The sequence below is a fragment of the Pipistrellus hanaki genome (genome assembly GCF_964339955.1).
Source record: "Pipistrellus hanaki genome assembly, chromosome: 13".
In the NCBI taxonomy this organism is placed as follows: Eukaryota; Metazoa; Chordata; class Mammalia; order Chiroptera; family Vespertilionidae; genus Pipistrellus; species Pipistrellus hanaki.
The window spans coordinates 51,766,565-51,783,267 of NC_140515.1; the positions used below are offsets into that span (position 1 = coordinate 51,766,565).

General features: G+C 51.5%; 1 protein-coding gene across 1 annotated transcript in view; it reads left to right on the forward strand.

Annotated features, from left to right (window-relative positions):
• Window positions 1-16,703, forward strand: part of ITGA9 (integrin subunit alpha 9) — a 247,024-nt gene that overhangs the window by 207,174 nt on the left and 23,147 nt on the right. The window contains exons 24-26 of the mRNA XM_084902785.1: window positions 3,440-3,565; window positions 5,999-6,118; window positions 10,575-10,676. Coding sequence (XP_084758911.1) covers window positions 3,440-3,565; window positions 5,999-6,118; window positions 10,575-10,676 — 348 coding nt within the window. The remainder of the gene's footprint in view (window positions 1-3,439; window positions 3,566-5,998; window positions 6,119-10,574; window positions 10,677-16,703) is intronic.

The following is a 16,703-nucleotide window of genomic DNA, read 5'->3' on the forward strand; positions in this document are numbered from 1 at the left end:
TTTCCATCTGCGACGTGCTATGGAGGCCTAGAGAGCAGCCCCCAAATAAGCCCATCGCCTCCTCCCCTAATTGAGATGAACTGAACAAACTTCTGTGGCTGACTTCATAGAAATCAAAACTGTGCTGGCCTTTCAGGGCACGGAGGGGGGGCGGAGGGGGGGGCCAGAGGGAACTTTCTGGAAGGATGGACATGTCCTCTGTCTTCATTGTGGTGGTAGTTATGTGGGTGATTTCATTTGTCCAAATTCATCAAACTGCACCCATAAGATACAGTTGGTTGAGCATCGTTCCTGTGCACCAAAAGGTTGCCAGTTCGATTCCTGGTCAGGGCATATGCCTGGGTTTCAGTTTGGATCCCTGGTCAGAGCACGTTTGGAAGGCAGCTTATCTCTCCCTCTTCTCTCTCTCTCTCTCTCTCTCTCTCTCTCTCTCTCTCTCTCTCTCTCTCCTTCCCCTCCCTCTCTCTCTTCCTCTCTCTAAGCATATCCTCAGGTGAGGATTAGAAAAAATAATTTTTTTAAAGATCTCTGCACTTTAGTGGATAATTTTACCTCAGTGAAAAGATATAATAATGAGTTCAACAATATCTACTTAATAACATTTACCTTAATGAGGTAGGTGCCTACCGTAATCCCCCCTTATTTGTGGTTTCACTTTCCACGGTTTTAGTTACCCACATGGTCCACCATATTCCAGAAATATTAAATGGAAAAATTCAGAAATAAACAATTCATACGTTTTAAAATGCACACGGCTCTGAATAGTGTGATCAAATCCTGAGCCGTCCAGCTCCATTCCTCCCGGGACATGAGTCACCCCTTTGCCTAGTGCCGTGGTCGGCAAACCGCCGCTCACGAGCCACATGCGGCTCTTTGGCCCCTTGAGTGTGGCTCTTCCACAAAATCCCACGCACGTTCAGTGTGATTGAAACTTCGTGGCCCACGCGCAGAGGTCGGTTTTCAGCCTGAGCGAGTCTATTTTGAAGAAGTGGTTCTAACGCCGAGCCACCCTCAAGGGGCCAAAGAGCCACATGTGGCTCTCGAGCTGCAGTTTGCCGACCACTGGCCTAGCGTATCCACACTGCCTATGTCATCCGCCTGTTAATCACTAGTAGCCATCTTGGTTATTAGATCGACTGCCCTGGTGTCGTAGTGCTGTGTTCAAGTCACCCTTATATAATAATCATGGCCCCAGAGCACAAGTGTAGTGCTGCTGGCGATTCAGATGCGCCAACAAAAAGTCGTAAAGTGCTTCCTTTAAGTGAAAGGTATGTGTATGTAAAGGAAAAAGCATAGCGTATGCAGGATTCGGTACCAACCACAGCCTCAGGCATCCACAGGGGATGTTTGGAATTTATCCCCCATGGATAAAGAGGGACTGCTGTACTTAAAATTATATATGAATAATATATTGCCCTGGCCAGTGTTACTCAGTGGTTAGAGTGCTTCACTGTGCACCCAAGGGCACGTACCTGGGTTATAGGTTTGATTCCCAGCCCTGGTTGGGATGTGTACGGAAGGCAGCCAATTATTGTGTGTCTCTCTCACATAGATGTTTTTCTCTCTCACATCAGTGTTTCTCTAAAAATCAATGGGAAAAATATCCTCAGGCGAGAATAAAAAACAACCACCACGAAAAAGAATAGCATTCATTTATACCACCCTTCCCATCCACACATCTCACAGATGTTATGTCCTTTTACATCTTTGAAGATCAGTGCCCATCACTAAGCCGCTTGTTAGCTGACAGTTTTCCAGAGCCTGTCTTCTTCGGTTTGGCCACTTTGCTTGAGATACACAGCATTGTGGGCCCGTGTTTAGTGCTGACACGTCACTGAGAGACACCCCATCTGTAGCACATTGCAGCACTTGTGTTCCTTGTTTGTCTGAGAAGTAATTACTGAAGATCCGCACTAGGTAAGCCACTCGTGTTTTGCTCTCTGAAATGAGCTTTCCAATATCCATCCCAGCTTACACCAATGGCACCAAGGAATGATCACCAAATGTGTATTACATCCCATGGTTTCCTTTCCATTCCTTCCCCCCAGTGACTTCTGAGAGCATCCAAAACCAACTGGTGGAAACACTTCAGGCTGGTGTATCTTCCCAGATTTTGTGGTTCAATAAAGAAATTGAGAAAATACCGAATTATGAGATACTTTTAAAGAATAATAAGCCATAAACGGTGAGGTATTTGTAAAGGCAACACTCTTTTCTAATAATCCGTTTGAGGAAATATATCTTCATCTCATTTATGTTCAGGCCTGTACTACAAAGTAAATCTGGCAGATATGTTCAGACCAAAGGTAAAATAGAGATTAATTTAGCAAATGTTGGGGTCATATAGTTCATTATTAAAAGATAAACACTGTTAGCTTACATTAGACATTTCTTTATGTAAACATTTTAAACGAAACCTACCATGAAAGAGAATCAATTTTTTATTCAATAAAAAATTATTCAATAGATTCAAACCATACACTGTATCACACTCCAGGGCATTAGAGATAGTAGAGTTTAAACAGATGCTTCTGGTTATGGTGTGAAATTGTAATCACAATCCTAAATTATGAACTGTTAATTATTAATTTTGATACTTGGCCTTAAGCTTCAACCAGGGTGATATGATACTAGATAAAGACCTTGTTGTTGTTGTTGTTTTTCCAGCAACTCCTCAACATAGACATTAAAAATAACTTTGTTCTCAGAGAAAACAAAAATGTACACCTTTGTTTGGGGTTGTTGTTGGTTTTTGGGGTTTTTTTGTTTGTTTGTTTGTTTGGTTTGGTTTTGGTTTCAATGTTCTGTTGCTCAGCACCATTGCTGTTGCTGCCAGAAGCAAAATCAGGTAACTTGCCAATGGCTCCCTGGGCATGTCAGCTCCTGTGTGGCTCAGTGCAGTGGCTGTGAGACTCGAGAGGGTTGTACAGCACTCTAGGGGTTCCATGGAACACAGTTTGAAAACCTCTGGCAGTGGGCTGCCCATAAAGGTAGGGTTTCAGAAGACCTGGGTTCAGAACCAGTATTCTGGACTCAGTGATTGTTTGGCAAGTGCCTTAACCCGAGTCTCCTTTTCCTCCGGACGAATCTCTCTTGGGGTTGTAAAAGCGCTTGTAACTGTGCCTTGGAAACCACGAGCAGTAGGTCTGTTCCTTGAGACCGTCTATTTCCTCGGCACATGCCATTCGCATGTTGAGGGCCATCTCCTCTCAGTTAGTTACGGATGAGAGCCACTTTTGTTGTTTGGTCATGTCGATGCTACTGCCTCTGCCTCGCAGCTTCCCCCCCATCCCCCTAAAGCCCTGCGGCTGTCCACCAGATCGTGGACAAGGGGGCGGTTGCCTTTGGGCTTGGCTGCTGCTGCCTCTACAGTAAGAGACTCGGCGCTCACGATCCGTTCTCGGGCGGACCGCTCTGACAGAGGCCTTTCCTTTTCCAGGTGGGCCAGGAGAAGGGGAACTGCTCCTTCCAGAAGAACCCGACCCCCTGCATCATCCCCCAAGAGCAAGAGAATATCTTCCACACCATCTTCGCGTTCTTCACCAAGTCCGGGAGGAAAGTCCTGGTGAGAACCTGCTTTCTGGATGGGTCCCCGTGGGGGGTCCTCAGGAGGAAGGTGGCCTGAGAGGAGGGTTCTGGCTGGCACGCCTCATTCCCCGAATCTGGCTTTCATCAGTCGTCTTCGAAAGTCACGCGGAGTTGTGGTCAGCTCCTGTTTCTCAGCCTGAGGTTTCCATCAAAGGGTGCGGTTGACATTTCGAGTCCCATGGCCCGGCCAAGGGAAAGCCTTTGCAACCCACCACCCACATACAAAGTAGTAAGTCTTCTCTCCACGGAGTAGGGGTCTAATCTAGAGGGACGCTCCTTGTACAGCCACTTTGGAAAACGGCTGGGCAGCATCTGTGAAAGCGAAATATATTTGTATCCTGTGACCCAGGAATTCCTCTCCCGGGTATATCCCCTAGAGAAATGAGTACCTGTGTCCCCCAAAAGTAAGGTGACCAGATGTCCCACGTCCCTCAGCATTTAAAAAAAAAAAAAAAAAGTCCTTGCCGAAACCGGTTTGGCTCAATGGATAGAGCGTCGGCTTGGGGACTGAAAGGTCTCGGGTTCGATTTCGGTCAAGGGCATGTACCTTGGTTGCGGGCATATCCCCAGTAGGGGGTGTGCAAGAGGCAGCTGATCGATGACTCTCTCATCTATGTTTCTAACTCTCTATCCCTCTCCCTTCCTCTCTGTACAAAAATCAATAAAATATATTAAAAATAAATAAATAAAAATTTTTTTAAAAAAGTCCCGATTCTTTCCAAAAGAAAAATTGTTAAAAATCGGGACTGTCCCGCCAAAAGCGGGACATCTGGTCACCTTACCCAAAAGGCATGGACGAGAAGCACCATCATTTTATCGTAGCCGAATGCTGGGAACAGACCCGACGTCCCTCTGCAGGAGAGTGTGTGGACAATTCGTGGTGTTGCTGTCCTCCCGAGTATTACCGAGCAATAGAAACTGCTGCACGCACAGCACGAATGACTCTCCTACGCATGGTATTTGTGTGGCAGAGCTGGAGACCAAAGGGCATAGATGCCACAGACATGAAGTTTAGCGAGAGCAAAACCTTCAGTGGCGATGGAGGTCAGGGTCGTGGTTACTCTCAGAGGAATAGCCACAGGAGGGGGCCCGAGAGAACCTGCTTGGATGCTGGACATGGTCTACCTCTTTTTTTCTTTTTTTCTTTTTAACCTATTTTGTTGATTTTTTTACAGAGAGAAAGGGAGAAGGATAGAGGGCTAGAAACGTTGATGAGAGAGATACATCGACCAGCTGCCTCCCGCACACCCCCTACCGGGGATGTGCCCGCAACCAAGGTACATGCCCTTGCCCGGAATCGAACCTGGGACCTTTCAGTCCGCAGACCGACGCTCTATCCACTGAGCCAGACCGGTTTCGGCCATGGTCTACCTCTTGATCTGGGTAGGAACACAGGTGAAAATACATCCAGATGGAGCCTTCCGGTGCAACCTGTTTGCTGTTTGTAAACTATACCCTCGTTTTTTGTGCCTTTAAAGCAGAGCCCTCTTCCCCCGTATCTTTGGTCCCGTCTCTGTAGCTTCTTTTTCCAACCTAGACATCTCTCACGCACATTCCTGTCCCTGTAGAAGCTGTTTGCCGCTTGGAATGCTGGGTGTGTGGGTTTTTTTTACTTCCCTAGGGCTGATGATACGTGTATATTCTAAAACACTTAGGATTATTAGGAGTAATGTTATCTAGCGGAGTAACTGGTGCTACTCTGTACTGGGCTGAACATTTTACCCCCCCACACACATGAAGCATCATAAAGGTATGTGTGTACATTTTGGACCCTACAGTACAAAAGAAAACCTATATTCCAAATTTAAGTTACAAAGGAGAGTTCCTCTTTTGTGACTTAAATTTGGAATATAGGTTTTTGGGGGTGTTTTTTGGTGATTCACCTATTGTCTTGATCCAACATGTGTTTTTCTTTGCTCCTGTGTTTTCTTGAGTCATATGACTCCTTCACCCTCGAGTCTGCCCGCCCTCCCTAAAAACACGGGTGTGAACGTGTATTTGCCGCTGCACAGGCAGATATTCCATAATGTAGGATATACATCTTGTGTTCAGCTCTCATAAGAAAAAAATTGCTTTCAGAATATGTACATGTGTTTGTTGTTGTTGGTTTTGTTTTTTTTTAATTCTTTCTTTCTTGCAAACTCCCATTTTTTGGTAACCTGTGGGCTGCCTTCTCCCAGTGGCTTGCCTTGAAGGCCTGTTCTGGTGCCCACTGGGCAGGAAATCCCTCCATTGCCCTCTGGTGGCAGAAAGGAAGGATCGCATCTTCCCGTGCCATTCCTCTGCCTGGCGTGGCCCTCGTCACCTTCACTGGATAGAAGCATGTGGAGCCTTCTGCTCCTCCGTCAACTGTCGTGCATCTGTCTTTGCTCTTGCTGCCGTTTGCCAGCCCTCTGCTTTCTCTTCCCAGGACTGCGAGAAGCCAGGAATCCCTTGCCTGACGATGCACTGCAACCTGAGCGCCCTTGCTAAAGAGGAAAGCCGGGCTATCGACATCTACATGCTGCTCAACACAGAGATACTGAAGAAGGTACGTCCTGAGCCCCTGCGCCGGCGAGGTTCACGGAAAAGCATCCGGACGGGTCTCTCCCTTCCACAACGCTCTCGGCCGGTACCCGTGGGAATGCTGCCAGAGGATGCTGTGGGGGAAACACGAGGCTGGAGGCTCGCTATGCAAAGTGTGGGCCAAGGATCCGCAGAAGCACCTCCCCGGGCAGCTGGTTAGCCATGCGGAGTCTTGGACTCCACCTCACACCTGCTGAGTCAGCACCTTCTTTCTTTTCTTTTTTCTTTTTCTTTTTTTAATGTATATTTCTTTATTGATTTCAGAGAGGAAGAAAAGAGGGAGAAAGAGATAGAAACATCAATGATGTGAGAGAATCATTGATTGGCTGCCTCTTATACCCCCCACCTGGGGACTGAGCCCTAAACCCAGGCATGTACCCTTGGCCGGAATTGAACCTGGGACCCTCAGTCTGCAAGCTGATGCTCTACCCACTGAGCCAAACTGGCTAGGGCATCACCTTCTTTTTAAAAGCTTCTTGGCCCGCACGTTGTCCTCTGGCTTCCGCTTGTGTCTGAGCCACCCGGAGACCTCGTGAAAACGCAGGTCCCTGGGGGCGGAGCCTGAGATGCTGTTCTTCCAACAAGTTCCCTGGGGATGCCGAGGCTGTGGGTCTGGGGACCACATGTTACACAAGGGGTTGGCACACCGCCTCTGTAAAGGGCCGATAGTAAATATTTGAGACCTGTAGGGCCATACGGCCTCTGGCCACTGCTCACCTCTGCCAGGGTGTCATGAGTGCGGCCACAGGCGGTACTCAGCCAAATGGTGTGGCTGGGGTCCAGGCAAAGGGCGGAGTTTGACCCGTGGGTTGCAGTCTGTGACCCGGGTTTAGATGCCACCTTGCTTCAGAGAAGTCCAACTTTTGAACCTCAAGTCGTTTTGCTATTGTGACTTTATCAAAAGTGGCTCATAACCCGGCCAGTGTGGTTCAGCGATGGAGCGTCGACCTATGAGCCATGAGGTCATGGTTCAGTTGCCTGGGTTGTGGGCTCGATCCCCTGTGGGTGGGCATGCAGGAGGCAGCCAGTGAATGATTCTCTCTCATCACTGATGTTACTCTCTCTCTTTCCCTCTCCTTCCTCTCTGAAATCAATATATATATATATATATATATATATATATATATATATATATATATAGTTTTAAGTTCATACAAAAAATACCTCAGTCAGTGAATCAGTGGCCCTTTAAAAAAAAATCATACAAATTCACTCTGATTTATTTTGACAGAAGAGCTGCTGAGTAGGAAAAGCCACATCCAACAAGAGGCTTTAAAAAATAATCACATGCGAAGATAACACTAAATATGCATGTTCACCACGGAGATTCTATTTATTTTCCTTTGAAAAATACTATGTCAGTCCGCATGAGCCTGTCCGTGTGCGAATGAACGTCCTTAGGAAAGTCATTCCGGGATTCTTTTCTCAATTAGGCATGGCAGGCCCACGCGGACCTGAGAAGTGGCGGGCCCTGGGGAATCAGGATGTTTTTTCCCCCACGTTCCGTGTGGAGCCGGGCAGCCCCCACGCACCCAGGGAGAGTCACCCACCGTCCCACTTACTCAAGTTTCCTTGGGAGGGAAACGGGTTGGGGGCGCCTTAGGGTCACACAGTAGAGCTTCCCTGGAAAGGGACAGAGTTGCGAGAGGCCCAGGCATGAGTTTGAGCACCCCTGGCACTGTGTGATCCCAAGAGGGGGTCTGGAAGCCCCGCATCCCTGCAGGTGCCTCCCTGGCCTGGGTCGCCAGGTCAGGTGACAGACTATGAGGGGAGAGACGTACCCAGCCTGTCTGTGTTCTTGACAAATGGGACTGGTGACGGTTTCATTCCCCGCTGTCGACTGAGCCCCGGCATTGGCACTTGGTTGTTGGCTCCATCCCTAGTAGGGGCCATGCAGGATGCAGCTGAAGGAGGGACAGGGAAACCACTCAGACCTCTCCTTCACCCTGAACCCAGGTGGCTTCCCCTTGCACTTGGGTCGTTTGTCCTTAACCTGCGGGCCAGGCCTCCAGCCTTCCATGGACCCAGCTCTGCAGCCTGACCTTCTGCATCTCCCTCTCTCTCGGGGATCCCTGGAGACCCTTTGCCAAGTAGCATGTCCCACTGACTCTGTCCCCAAGGGCCACTCGGCCCAGTCCGCACCCTGAGAGAGCAGAAAGCCAGGGGTGACCTCGGCGGGTGTGGGAGGGTCACTCTCCCTGCAGATGCCTTTTCGGCAGCAATCCCAGGCCTAGAAGGAGGCTGACCTGGAAGCCAGATGGAGCCCAGCTGCTCCCGGGGCTGGAAATGTGGTGTCGGGGCCACAGTCCCCCCACCCCCACCCCAGGAGAGGAGCAGGAGTGACTCCAGGAGCCCCCCACTCCCTGAGGATGGGGGCGGGGGGGCGCGGCGCCAGCCTTGTGGTCTGCCTGGGCCTCCAGTGTGTTTACTTTCCTCTGACCTCAAGGCCTGGCCCCAGTCAAGAGAATTTGAGGTTTTCTTGTTTTGACCTTAGGTTTTCATGTGAAATGTGGGATCTGGTTTTTTTTTTTTTTAATTACCAGAGGATTTAGATTCCTTTGAGAGGGTTCTTCTCCCGCAGCCACCAAGGCCTGTGCTGGGGCCGCTCCCTCACAGCTCAGCCTCCTTATTCCGGTTAGTATCGTGGTCGTGATTAACACCGGAGATGATGGCGATTATCACCACCATCCCAGACTTACAATGCAGTCTGTCCTGACACATAAACGCCCCCATTTATAAAACTGCTAAAAGGGGCGGAAGATTATTTGAATATGAAAGTATTTGCTGCTTCACGTGAGCGACCTGGAGCAGTACCTTTGAGTGGCAAGCTTCCCAGAGCATTTAAAATACGCTTTATTGCTGCCCTAGCTGGTTTGGCTCAGTGGATAGAGCATCAGCCTGCAGATGGAAGGGTCTCAGGTTCCATTCCAGTCAAGGGCATGTACCTCAATTGCAGGCTCATTCCCCGGCCCTGGTTGGGGGCTTGTGGGTTGCAATCAATGTGTCTCTCTCACATTGATGTTTCTCTGTCTCTTCCCCTCCCTTCCACTCTCTGTAAAAATCAGCAGAAAAATATCCTCAGGTGAGGATTTAATATGTGTATGTATATGTGTGTGTGTGTGTGTGTGTGTGTATACATATATATATGATGTTTTTTTTTTTTTAATATATTTTATTGATTTTTTACAGAGAAAGGGATAGTTAGAAACATCAATGAGAGAGAAACATCCATCAGCTGCCTCCTGCACACCCCCTACTGGGGATGCGCCTGGACCCAAGATACATGCCCTTGACTGGAATCGAACCTGGAACCCTTCAGATTCCAAAGGCCGACGCTCTATCCACTGAGCCAAATTGGTTAGGGCTGTTTTATTGTTTTTTAAAAACGCAATAATCCATGCATGACCCCCAGGTCAAGTTCGCATGCCATGTGTCCCCTCCCAGGACGGTCTCTGTGGCTTCTTGGTCGGAGCTGAGCACAGGGCCCCTCGGACCTGCCTCCTGAGGAGAGTTCTGCACTTTGGGTCCGGGCGGTGGGCAGAGCTGGCACCTGTTCCGTGTCTCCGTGATGTGGGTGGGGGCACTTCATGCCCCCTTGATGGCAGAGCCCCAGCCATGCCCGCAGGGGGACGCCCAGTGCTCCAGGGGCCTGCCCTCTGTTTCCAGGGCCGAAGCCAGGCTGCCTCTCCATCCCACAGCTCATCCGTCCACTGGCCCACGGTTCTGGCCCTTTCCGACGCCATATGTGTTGCCAACCCCTGTCTTTTTCCACATCCCTTCCCCATCCCTGCCTGGGAGCCGTGTTCTCCTTTTCTGGATCCGTGGCTCTGACTCTGAGCCCACCCCGGGCCCCTGTCTCTTCGGGCCACAGCCTAACGTATAAGGCCGATGCGTCCGGCTTCCTCGCGTCTTTCCATGTTTCATGGCTTTGAACCCAAAACATCATCGTTTAGGAGCAAAGGAAGAGTTAAAAGTAACTCCTGGGAAGGGGTGGAGGGTTGTGGTCAGGGCCGGAGAATGGAAATCAGATGCCTGCTGCGGGATGCCAGGCCTGGGTTTGCCTTACGCCGCTTAGCTGTGTTTATTCTCCGCTCCCTGTGACTGTGTCCGCACCAGTCTCCAAAGCCTGGCTCTTTGGGCTTGGAAACCACAGCACACAAGCCGGCAATGTGTGGGTGGCTGGCAGACTCCTTCGTTGTCCCGCACCCACCGGGGTATGAAATGAAGGAATTCTCCAGGAGAACTGGGGGGGGGGGGGGGTCTCCACCTAGGTGGGTGCCCGGGATGGGGAGACACATCTGATGCTGGGATACAGTGTTTGTCCGTCCGCAGGGGATCTTGGCATTTCGGTTTGGTGCTGCCCGGTCCCCGGCCGTTGTCGCTGGACGGTCTGATGGTGAGTCGTTCTGTTTCCTCCTCAGGACAGTTCGTCTGTCATCCAGTTCATGACCCGGGCCAAAGTGAAAGCAGACCCCGCCCTGAGGGTGGTGGAGGTCGCCAGCGGGAACCCAGAGGAGATGACGGTGAGTCAGCCCCTTACCCTCTCCCTCCCCCCTTGCTGGGACCGCCCCTGCTCGGAGGGTGAGGGAATCTGGGTGACTCGGTGCTGGAATGTGAGGGTAAACATGGTCTCTGAGCCAAGAGGCTGGCTTTGTGGTAGGCCCGGGACCGTGCCGGCCCCCCGGGAGGCCTTGTGCGGCCTGCTCTTGTCGGGACCGCATTGTTCTTTAGGAATCGGTCCTGACGCGAAGGCTCCCTGCTCCGGCCGGCCAAAGGAAAAATAGTCTGGAAGGACCCAGGACAGGGCTTGGGTTTCCACTCTGAAGCCAAGGCTATTTTTATCCCCCGCAGACCTCTCCCTGAAACCTCAGCTGCCTTCCCCATGAAAGCCCCGGAGGAAAACAAGCCGTCCGAGTGGCTCAGAGAGGGCGCGTCCAAATGGCCCTAGCACCTTCTCTCCGTTCCCACCCACCCCCTGGCTCTCCACAACAGGCAGTTGGCTCAAGGGCCTCAGAGACATGCAAGTGGCGGCCACCGGGATGCTTGGAAAGGGAGAGGCTGGAGGAGAAGCATGGCCTTGGCTTTTTGCTGCCTTTTCCCGGGGTGGGGGGTGGGGGCTCACCCTTGGACCCCCCACACTCAGCTCCCAGGCACATGGGAAGGGGAGACAGCAGCCTGTGACCTGGTTGTGCCAATGAGCCGTGCCAGGATGCCACCTTTTTGCATCTCCTTCCCCGGAATTTGCCTTGCCTCAAGGGAGACGTGGCCCTCTGACCCTCACTTGGAAGAGTCAGTGCTGCTGGGACAAATGTACAGAAGTGGTATGTTCATAAAGATTTTATATATATATATATATAAAGGCACTCCGTGAATAGAGCATCAGCCCAAGGACTGAAGGGTCCCAGGTTCGAGTCCAGTGAAGGGCATATACCTCGGTTGCAGGCTCAATCCCCAGCCCTGGTCAGGATGCGCACAGGAGGCAACCCATCGATGCATCTCTCTCACATCGATGTTTCTCTCTGACTCGCCCCCTCTCTTCCACTCTCTCTAAAAATCAATGGAAAGATATGTTCGGGTGAGGATTAAAAAAAAAAAAAAAAAAGATTGTTAATTTATTTTCTGATAACAATGGAGACACCACATGTCTAAATGTTAGGATGGGATTGGGCCAAAGCCCTTCCCGTAAGACCCTGGTTGGAAAGGGTCCAAGTAGAAATCAGTCTCTAGGGACCTCAGTGACGTCTCAGTCCTGCTGCCGGGGGTGGTGAGCGGGAGGCAGGCCACCAGCTGTGACAGAAGGACTTCCGTGTGAGCCTGTGTATGGGGAGGAAGTCAAAGCTGCCTAGGACCTGGCCGTTCGGGCTCAGCGCAGGGAAGGCCTGTCAGATGCCCAGCTTTCCTCCTCTCTCCACATCCATGCAGTCGTTTTAGTGATAGAAAGCGAATGGGATTGGGGTGGGGTTACGCTGGAATCCTTCACTACCAACATCCCCGTTTTCCTGGCAGGTGCAATATAGCAGGTGCCTTTTCCTCCCTGCCTCTGGGCCATGTCACTGCTAATTCAGACCTTCACCCTGATGTGAAGGGAATGGTGATTCACTGCTCATGGTCGTAGCGCTGGTTAGAGAGTCTTCTAGAACTCCATACAAGCCCAGCACGAGGGACTTGGAATGTTCTGGAGGACCACAGTGTTCCCAGCCAAGATCTCATGGAAGCTCCCTGGCTGGGTAGCCCAATTGGTTAGAGCACCCTCCAGATATGCCAAGGTTGCAGGTTCGATCCCTGGTCAGGGCACATAAAGAATCAACCAATGAACATGTAAGTGGAACAGCAAAATGATGTTCTCTCTTTCTCTCTCTCTCAGTTCCTTCCTCTCTCTCTCTCTCTTAAAAAAAAAAAATAATTTTTTTAAAGAGCTAATGGAAGTCATTAACAGCTTCCCCACAGGTGGAATCTCTTGTGTAGATGGTTTTTTTAAATCTATCACTGGGAACATGGCCCTAGATTTTCTGGAACACTGAGCGGTGTGTGGGACGCAGGAAGGCATTGCTTAGCATCCAATTGTTGGATATTGAGTCATCTGGACACCCCCAAAATGCCACGTCCATTCCTCACTGTGCCACTTCGAGCACCGGGGTGATGCCTTCACTATTGAGCGTTCTTTGGAAGAAGCTCTCGTTGCAACTGCTTTTTCAGAGCTCCTAAGAAAAACGGAGCAGCAGCGTCACCACAGTGCCTGCCCCCCCACTCCCTCCTTGCCCTGACTTTTTCAGTCCAGGAGCTCCGATGACGTTCCGGCCCTGCCAGGATAGACAGGGGGAAAAGGTCTTCTCTGAGAAGGAAGGTTTGCCTTTTTAGAGCAAACGCGGTCTTTCCTGCGTGATCCTTCCGAATGCCTGGCTCTCTGTCGGTCGTCCCTCTGAGGGGAAATTTCCACAGAGGGCAACACCAAATTTAAATCGGGCAAAAATGCCACGGGGTTTTAGATGAGGCCCCAAATGGCTATGGCTTTGGAATGAACAGGAAATGTGCTTGCCGCTGGTATTGAGCAGGGTGGGGATGAGAAGAGAAATAATCGTGTGGGTTTTCATTCATCTTTATTGTATAAAGTATTCCACATGCCCCCCCTTCTTTTCCCGATGACCCCCCTCCACCCTGCACCTGTCCCTCCCAGGCCCTCACCACACTCTTGTCTGTGTCCATGGAATGTGCATATATGCATAGAAGTTTCCCGGTTAACCTCTCCCCACCCACCCCTCCACCCCCACCTTCCCTCCGAGATTCGTCAGTCTGCTCCATGCTTCTGTGTCTCCGGATCTATTTTGTCCATCAGGTTATTTTGTTCATTAGATTCCACGTAACGTCAGCTTTTTAGTCCCATCAGGTCTCCATGGTGGTCAGCTTAGCTGACAGGGAAGTCCAGTAACTTCCCTGGGACCCTTTGTGTCTTGGCTTCTGAGGCCAGGGAACGAGTCGTGCTGTACGGAGCATGTAGGTCTGAAGGCATTTGCACTGTTTTGCTAAGAAATCTGGGTGTCAGCATGTGTCCGAGACCAACCTCCCAAGCTTACTTGGCTTTGTATAGACCCAAACCGGAGAGTCCCGGGTGAGACCTGAGGGGCAGCTCAAATGCCAATAATATGTTGAATTTTCTGGTCTACTTAACCCAACCTTTTTACTTTTGGGGAGAGCTGCCAACATCTGAGGTTAGACACTTCCCTGGGGCCAACCAGGAGTCCACAGGCCCCACTCTGCTACTGCGCGTACCACCCACACTTCCTTCTCTCGCCGGATGAGGAGCTTATATGAATTACCTAGCAAACCCCCCTTCTTGATATTTTAAAATGGCAGAACGTATGAGAAACACATACACCCACGAGAACGGAGGAAGTCCTTGGCACGTGGAGTCTGTGCAGAGGGTGAGGTCTTAGGCGCAAGAAGGCGACCAGGCCGGCTCTGTCTCATTTGGGCGGAACCCGATGGATAAGGGTACCTGGTAGCTCTCAGAATTGCCAGGGCGGCTGGAGAGCCAGAAGAGGGGTAGAAGAGGAGTCAAAAAACTGGGGGGCCGGGACCACGGACTCAGTGAGGCCTCAGTAAGAGCCTGGCCCAGGCCCTGGACGCAGCCATCCCTGGGTTCTGGTCCCCAGGGAGAGCCGGTCGCTGGCATTTCTGGCCATTGGAGCAGAGACACACAGGAGGCGGCCCCAGCACTATAAGTGGGTTCGGCATGAGGCTGCTGAAAAGTGACAGCTGTCCCTCCCACGTGCTTCTCCAATGCCGAGGGTATCTGGCCAGCCAACCCCCAGCTCTCCTTAGGGCTCCCCTCTGAGCTTGGGCCCTTGTTCGCCATCTCAGCCACTGCCTCGGTACTAACCTTGGGGCCCGCTGCATCATCTTGATGCAAAGCCCTTGCCTGGTGCACCCACCGTCCCATTAATAGTGGGTCTCACTGCACACAAAGATGGCCAGGACAACATGGTCCTTGGATGGAATTGCCTCTCATCACTCTCACATCATCCCTGCGAACTGGGCATTATAGCTCCCATTTTCTCTCGGGGAAACCGAGGCTCCAGAAGGAGAGGAGACCACCAGCCAGAGGCGCCACAGCGTATCAGCGGAAGAGCCAGCCCCTGCCCGTTTGCAAGACCCGAGTCTCCCTTGATCCCTCGTCCCTCTGTGCTGGACTGTCCCATCGCCCCACGCCCACACGCAGCGAGAGCCACTCCGAGCAGGAGGTCAGAATCACAGTCCTGGGTGGTAGACAGCTGGCCCTTTGTCTTGGGAGCGCCCTTGGCTCTGGGAGTCTCAGAAGCACATCGTGTTCAGACTGAGACGTCTGTTGATTCTGGAACTCGTCCCTTTGTGGCCCGGACCCTACGCAGATGCAACCCACTCATCGGGAGGAGAGCTGGGGCTCCTCCAGGGCCCCGACGGCTTGAGGTCAAGGCACAGCATTCTCCTCCTCCCTTTAAAGTGCGGTTCTGAGGACCCGCAGGAGGAAGAGAAATAAAACCTCTCGGCCCACGGCTTGGCACGTCATAAGTGCTCAACAAACGGGACCCGTTCTTGTCAACAAAGGAATTAGCACCAGCCCGGCTTCTTCCTCTGCAAATTCGAACAGGTCGAGGAATTTCTGGACCCGGGGCCCGGGCAGGCATGGGCGAGGTTGACATCTGTTTATCTCGGCGCAGACTTGCAGCCTTGGTCTTGCCAGATGCACAGTTTACTTTCTGCTCATTGATGTCATCTCCAGAAGCCTCCCGCCCCTCGGCTGAAGTGCTTTCTGGAAGCTGTGTTCTGAGAGCCATTTAAGATGTGGTTGGGCTGAGACCATGTCTCCCAGGCACCACACCCCTCCCCCTTCCTGGCTATTGGGTGTCATCAGAAGCAGGTGACAACGACTTTTCATTGTCCCGGATGCTGTTCTCTTTCCACTTCTTATTTGGCTGCAGAGAGGGTCTTGCTGTTGGAATTGACCTCTTGCCCATTGAACCTCCTCTGGTGTGGGTGTGTGTGTGTGGGGGGGGTGGTACTGACTGAAATGAGCCCCCAGTTTGGGACAAGTGGGCCCCATTGTGGTCATGCCCTCGGGCCTTATGGAGACTAGAGCATTTCTAGCTGTGACATTAGGCATAGTCCCAGTAGTCAGAACGTGGAAGCTTCCAGAAACACAGAAGTGAATCAAGCCCTGAGGGTTAGGTTCGCCAGCTGCCTCGGCCTGGACGTGGGCTCCTGGTTGTTTCCTGACGCCAGCTTGCCAACTTCGGTGCATTCGGCTCTACAGCGCAGGCAGGAGGCCCAGCGTCTGGGCTGGGCCATCACCCCCAGCTGATGTCCGTCCTCCTCCAAGGCTCTGTTGAAGCAAATCCTCATGCTCCTCGTTTTCTTGTTCTAGGTGTTGGCATCCAAACACATAAGCCCTCCAGCTTCAGACCACAGCCATGCCAGCATCCATTCCGTCGCTGGTCAGAACCTCTGCCTTCCCCATCTGTCTGCCTCCCACCACCCTCTCAGACTATCAGGACCCTTCCCCCCTCACCCTTACTCTTTTTTCTCTTTTCATACCAGAAGCATGGATCTCCCCTGGGGAAGCCACTAGCCCTGCAACCTTCTTACTGGAGCAGTTTGTTTCTTGAGCCCCCACTTAAAGTTCTCCCTTCTAATCTACATCCATTTTGCAGCTAGAGGCCTCTTTGCAACCATGTCACTCCCCTGCTGAACACCCTCCATGGCCTCCCCATTTTCTTAAGATATCTATATATATAAAAGCCTAAGCGACCATTACAACCGAATGACTGGAACTGGAACAACCGGTCAACCAGTCGCTATGGTGCTGACCACCAAGGGGCAGACGCTCAATGCAGGAGCTGCCCCCTGGTGGTCAGTGCACCCCCACAGAAACCTCCTGCGGCCCCTCCACTCAACTGGCCCCTCCCCACCCACAACTTGCCTGCCAACCCCCGCAACCCCTCCACCCCTGCCGGCTGCCCCTCTCCCACCCCACCCCCTCCATAGGCCTCAATAACCAGCCAAGCCAAGGGACCACC